The sequence below is a fragment of the Mastomys coucha genome, unplaced genomic scaffold, assembly GCF_008632895.1.
Source record: "Mastomys coucha isolate ucsf_1 unplaced genomic scaffold, UCSF_Mcou_1 pScaffold13, whole genome shotgun sequence".
Taxonomy (NCBI): Eukaryota; Metazoa; Chordata; class Mammalia; order Rodentia; family Muridae; genus Mastomys; species Mastomys coucha.
Genome location: NW_022196895.1, coordinates 52,314,518 through 52,320,517, shown reverse-complemented (window position 1 = coordinate 52,320,517; position 6,000 = coordinate 52,314,518). Strand labels below are relative to the sequence as shown.

Sequence of the window (6,000 nt, the reverse complement as noted above, 5' to 3'; positions counted from 1 at the left end):
ACTCAGAAATCTGCCTGCCTCTGCCTCCCAAGTGCTGGGATCAAAGGTGTGTGCCACCACTGCCCAGCGTCCAATAACTTTTGTATATTGATTTTGTATCTAATTGCTTTGCTAAAAGTGTTAACAGGCATTAGACACACCTGGTATAGTCTTTAGAGATTCTTAAAAGAAAGGGTCATATCATGTGCAAGTAAGTATAGTTTGATTTTGTTTTTTCCTTTCCTATTTGTATCCTTTTGTGACTTTGGCTACAGGGTAGAAAACAATTGAAGCATATTGAAAGCATGGGGGGGGCAATCATTGAGAAACCCAACATGGCCTGGGAATCGCAAAAAGAGTAACAGGCTGCGTATCAGGAAGACACCTATTTAATTGGAATGCATGTGGCTAGTGCTGATAAGATGCTAGGATTTCCTTCATATAGAGAGGCCTGCTTATTGAGGAAGGACACAGTTATCTGTAAGAGATTGAGGGGCAAGGATATTGCAGAAAAAAGACATGGAGAGTGAAGGACGTTGATTAAAAAGATGTTTGTTCTTTAAAAGTAAGAATGTACTGAGGCAGCCTATTTAGAAGGCAGTGCAATCATGTGATACTTTTCATTTATTAGGACATATTTGTAATTTACCAAAGCAGTGAAAATAACCTTTCTTCAAACCTCCATACACTGAAAAACCTCCCTGGGCTACAGTGGGGATCAGTGACGTCATCGCTTCTTGAGTGCTGACTAGTTACGCTGAGTTTTCAGGTCCCAGCCCAGATCCACGGAATGAGCATGCCCAGAACACCAGAGGCCTGAGCGTTTTACGGCCCAGCAGCCTGCGGTGGTTTGAGAGCTAGGCTCGAACTCAGCGGACTTCAGAAGCAGCGGGAGGCGCAGTTCCCCGCCCCGCCAGCCCGTCCCCGCTCCAGACCCTGAGGCAACCGCCTTACACCCAGAGTAAGGTCCAGACGACCCCAGCCGGAGAGGATGGGGAGTGGGCAGGGGGCGTGTCAGGGGGTGGTGGGGCGAGGCTGCCCAATGGGATCCCCGGGGAAGGGGTCTGCCCAATGAGCGCTCGCAGAAGGGGGCTGAGGACGGCCTCACAATGAACCGGGCAGGGGGCGGGGCCTGCCAAGTGGACTCTCGGGGGGGAGGGGTGGGGGGGCGGGGCTGTTTTTCCTGGACTGCCCTGCCGCAGGGGCTTCTAGCGTGCTGAGCTCAGTATGTGGCGCCAGGCTCACCGGCTGTGTGTGCAGACTTTGAAGGCCAGCAAGCTTTCCCGCCCTTGGAGCAGGCCCGCCGCCCTCATGTCCACTCTACTGATCAGTCATCCCCAGTATGCCTGGCTGCAAGACCTGGGGCTCCGCGAGGATAACGAGGGCGTGTTTAATGGAAGCTGGGGCGGCCGGGGAGAGGTATGCTGGCGTTCCCTGAAAATTGTAGCCAAGGTTTGCCCGGGAGGCCGCAAGGCGGGCGTCTCCCTTCTCAGCTCCCAACTGGAGCCGTGGGAGGATAGACCGGGATAGGAAGTTCTAAAGTTGTTCTCTCCTGGAGAGAGGCAAGAAGAATCGAATTTAGATTTTAGCGCTGTGAGGAATCGATGGCCATTTGGAGATGCTAGGAAGGCTAAACGTTTGTGCTTACTTAAACCGTATGGCAGTCTTGCTTGAGATCTGTAACAAGCTGATCCTGGCTGAAATTTTGTGAACTTTCTTCCCTTGAAGACTTGGTTTTCAGTATTTATTGCCCAGGTTTAGCACCTTGATAAAACATGCCGTGGACAGGTAAGGTTCTGGTTGTCTCTAGCTTAGGAGAGTGTCTCATACTTTAAAGGGAAATAAAGCTTTTTCAGAAACAGTACATTCAACTCTACTAGAGCCTGCTTTGTTACAAGAAAAGCCGCTTTCTGGCTACCCTCAGCTGTAGGAGGTACAAGTGATTTCAGTTATTACCATAAAATTGAGAGTTTTGCCCCCTTGTCTCTTTTTTTCTTTTTGGTTTTTGGACTTGAACCCAGGGCGTGTGCAACAGCGGCAAGCACTCTACCACTGACCCGAGTCCTCCGCCTGCTTCTCTTGTGGCACCATCTAGTTATTAGTGTCTTTTAATAGAACCTAATCTTTTAGGTGCTCTTCAGTTTTGTCTTTTTTTCTGGAGACTCTCGAGTTTCATTAACACAGGCCTTTTCGTATTTTGTTAGGACTTAGGCCTTCTGTTTCCAGACCAGAGTAAGGTGGAAAAGCAGTCTGTAAAACTTGTCAGCTGAATGATCTGGCTACATTGAGGGGGTGGTGTATATGCCTCTGAATGTAGTATTTAGATGACCAATGCATGGATCTTACAGAAATTTCCTAGTGAATAGGTGAGAAGCCCAGGACTCTTCCGAAGAGTGGGTTAGTCATCACGGAAGTTAGCCTGAAGGCTCCTACTTTGGTTTTATTTTTCTGTTTTGGAAATGATTATAATTTCTATGTACGATTGTCATTTTTTGTTTGTTTGTGTGTTTCAAGGTAATTACGACCTATTGTCCTGCTAACAATGAGCCAATAGCTCGAGTCCGACAGGTAAGTCCTTACAATCCAGGGTGTTCCGGGGGACTGCTAGCGGTCTCTAGAGGCAAAGATTACGAGCAGCACAGATGTACAGAATCATGCAGTTCTTTTTCATTCAGAGACTCTCTGGAGACTGCCCACTCTTGCCCTGTGGAATTAGCTAGAAAAGGTGAATCATAGAGAGGATTGGGCAAAAGGTCTCTTTATTTATTTATTTATTTTTTGGATACAAGATGAGATGTAGCCCAGGCTAGTGTCTATCATGCTGTATAGTTAACAGTGACTTTGAACTTAGCTATAGGCATGCAGGACTTTACTAGGTTTATGCTGGGGCTTGAACCCAGAGCTTCTTACATGCTAGACAGTTGGACTACATTCCGAGTCTCCCTCTGAGTATTGCATCTGAGTCAACTCCAGAGATGATGATGATGATGATGATGATGATGATGATGATGATTATTTTTAGAATGAAGGTTCTGATTCTTCAAATCTGGGTTTGAGCCCAAGGTTGAACTTTGTAATATGGGTCACGTGTTGCATCTAGATGAGGCTAGACTTCAATTTAAACAGCAAGGCTTTACAGCACGGCTGGGTTATCTTCTCTTGTATTAGAGTCTAGCTGTTTTCTTCTATTTAGGCTTTAATTTAATTTGCTACACATTCCCTGCTCCTGTGCTGGGAATTGAATCCAGGGCTTCAACCATGCTAGAGATGAGGTTTGGCTCTGAGCTACTACTCCAGCTTTATAAACAGACTTTAGGGTTGTCGGCTGTTGAAATTATTATCATCCGTGAGTCTTGGGGACCATAAGAAAGTTTCCACTTCTTTTGCAAAAATATGTATATTCTAGAAGGCGAGTATCAATGTTGCTATTGCGGAAATCTTAGCTCTCACCTTAAAGGGAACAGGAAATAGCTTATTCTGGAGTCAAGTTTGAGGGACCATCGTGCCCGGGACCCAAGAAACACGGGTTGTTTCCCCAGGGAAGCTGTTCCATAGAGCTTTATAGTTGCAGAAAAATAAAGCCGTACACCAAAGCAATTTAAAAATACATTGGTGGCACCTGAGAGCGGTGGTTACAGCAAAATGGGGATACTGTCTGCTGATGGCATTCTTTAGCTTTTGGGTTGGTGGAAACTGGTGATCTGCTAAGCTGATAGATTCCAAGAGGTTTTTTTTTGGTTAGTCATAGGTGTTCTTATGTCATAGCATGCTGATTCTGACAGACACCAGGGTAGGCAAGGAATGGCTTATTCAGGGGGGTGAAAACTAGGCTAGAATAAGGTAATTAGGCTCAGAATTTTCCACATTCCAACCAATTAATTGGTTCATTTTTGGTTTTTTTGAGACAGGGTTTCACTGTGTAGCTCTGGCTGTACTAAAACTTGCTCTGTAGGCTGGGCTTGTCTTAAACTCACAGAGATCCAACTGCCTCTACTTCCTGAGTGCTGGGATCAAAGGTGTGCAGCACCACCTACTGGCCCCGTTTGCAGTTCTAATCAGCTAGTCAGTATCTGCAGCCACAGCTTCTTTCTTTCTTTCTCACTTACACTTTCTCATTCCTTTTCTCTCACTCCCATTCTTGACCTAGGCCAGCATAAAAGACTATGAAGAAACCATAGGGAAAGCCAAGGATGCTTGGAACATCTGGGCAGATGTAAGTATGGCGTTTATGGTCCCCACTGCAGAACAGGTCACCTGATGTACTTGTGAAAGACAGATGAGCATGGGAAAGTGCTGAAATGTGCATTCTTGGGGACTGTGCTGATTTCCTCCTTCGTATTCTAAAACCAATGTCCTTGTTTGGGATTAGAAGAATGGGTAACTTCAAGATAGATGAAAACTTCTGTGTACAGTGTCAACTGGAGCTGTGAATATCCTCCCTAAACCTCTAACTGAGCAAAAGAAGGGGGGCTCTCTGTTCTCTGTTTCTCCTGCTTCTCCTCTGAGACTGACCAGGGACAGAGTGTCTTCATAGCATGCCTGGCTCCAGAGCATTTTCCCAGGGCTAAGGCGTTCCTGTTGGCTAGGAGGCAGAATCTGCCTCCTTCATCTCTGAACACCGTCCATCATGGGTGTGGAGTGTGGCGTGAAGGAGAGGAGGAGTCGCTTGGATCTTCCAGCATCCCCCTGCCTCCACCAGAGGGTTTTTATAAAGAGGGGAGACCGCGAAAGCCCGCCTTCTGGAGTTGTGAGGATTAAATCTCTAGGTCATGTATTGTTGGCAGGTGTTTATGGCAGAACTGGCGCATGGTGAGCGTCTCTACACCATAGCACCACGTGTGGGGATTGCACTTAGACATCAGGCCTGCTGGCAGGTGCCCTTATCCACTTAGCCATCTCAACAGCTGCCCGGCTGCTTTGTTTTGTTTTGTTTCAAGGATGATGCAGTAAGACAGTCAAATTTAGTCTTTGTCACCCGACATCTTCAGTACAGATGGTCATCAGAGCTGCCTCCTGGCCTTTCTCTCCCGCTCTTCCTGTGTTTACGTCATAGTTGTGATTCTTCTATACGTTACATGATGCGCACACAGTTTTAGGATCACATTGTATATGTATATCAACATAAGGATAGTGCATACTTAATGGTGTTTATTATTGTGTGTCCATGTGCATGCGAGTCATGTATGTTGGCACATGTATCACACAGTACATGTGGCAGTCAGAGGACAACTTTGGAGTCAGTTCTCTTTGCCTTCACATGGGTCCTGGGAATCAAACACACATTCTAAGGATGCATCTCTAGCTACTGAGGCATCTCCCTGGTCCAGTTATTTTTTAAAAAGACATTTGTTTATTTGTGCATTGTGTGTATGTGCCTGTGCATGCATGCGTGCACAGAGGGTAGAAGAGGGCATCAGGTATCCTCCTCGATCACTTTCTGCTTGTGCCTCTGAAGCAGGGGATTGACTAGGTTAGAAGCCAGCAAGCAAATCCCAGCAACCTTCCTGACTGTCCCACTCATGCAGCAAGGTTACTGGCATTTGCTGGGAGATTGCGAACCACGTGCTCCTAGTCACTGAGCCACTTCTCCCAGCCACCCGGTTGTCCTGGACAACTTGTTCCATAGACTAGGCTGGTCTCAAATTCACATAGATCTTCTTAACCTCTGTCTCCCAAGTGCTACGATTAAAGGCATGTACCACCATACATGGCCAATATATTTTAAAAAGAGGTTTATTTATTTTATGCATATGAGAGTTTTGCTTGAATGTATGTCTGTGTACCACATGCATGCCTAGTGCCTTCAGAGGTCAGAAGGGGGCCCTGGATTCTCTGCAATTGGGATTACAGATGGTGAGCTGCCATGTGGGTGTTGGAAACTGAACCTGGGTCTTCTGCAAGAGCAGCAAGTGCTCTTAATCGCTGAGCCATCCCTGCAAACCCGACCTACCTATCTTGCTTGCTTGCTTGCCTCTGACCTTCCTGCCTTAGTCTCCCAAATCCTGGAATCATTCACAGGTC

General features: G+C 46.6%; 1 protein-coding gene across 2 annotated transcripts in view; it reads left to right on the top strand.

The window, feature by feature from the left end:
* Window positions 1-6,000, top strand: part of Aldh7a1 (aldehyde dehydrogenase 7 family member A1) — a 50,806-nt gene that overhangs the window by 10,474 nt on the left and 34,332 nt on the right. The window contains exons 2-5 of one of the 2 annotated variants that reach the window (XM_031365717.1): window positions 749-940; window positions 1,219-1,398; window positions 2,494-2,547; window positions 4,127-4,192. In XM_031365717.1, the coding sequence (XP_031221577.1) occupies window positions 1,291-1,398; window positions 2,494-2,547; window positions 4,127-4,192 (228 nt within the window). In that variant the 5' untranslated portion in view covers window positions 749-940; window positions 1,219-1,290. Of the gene's footprint in view, window positions 1-748; window positions 941-1,142; window positions 1,399-2,493; window positions 2,548-4,126; window positions 4,193-6,000 lie in introns of those variants that run through there. The other variant, XM_031365716.1, reaches the window with a different exon arrangement.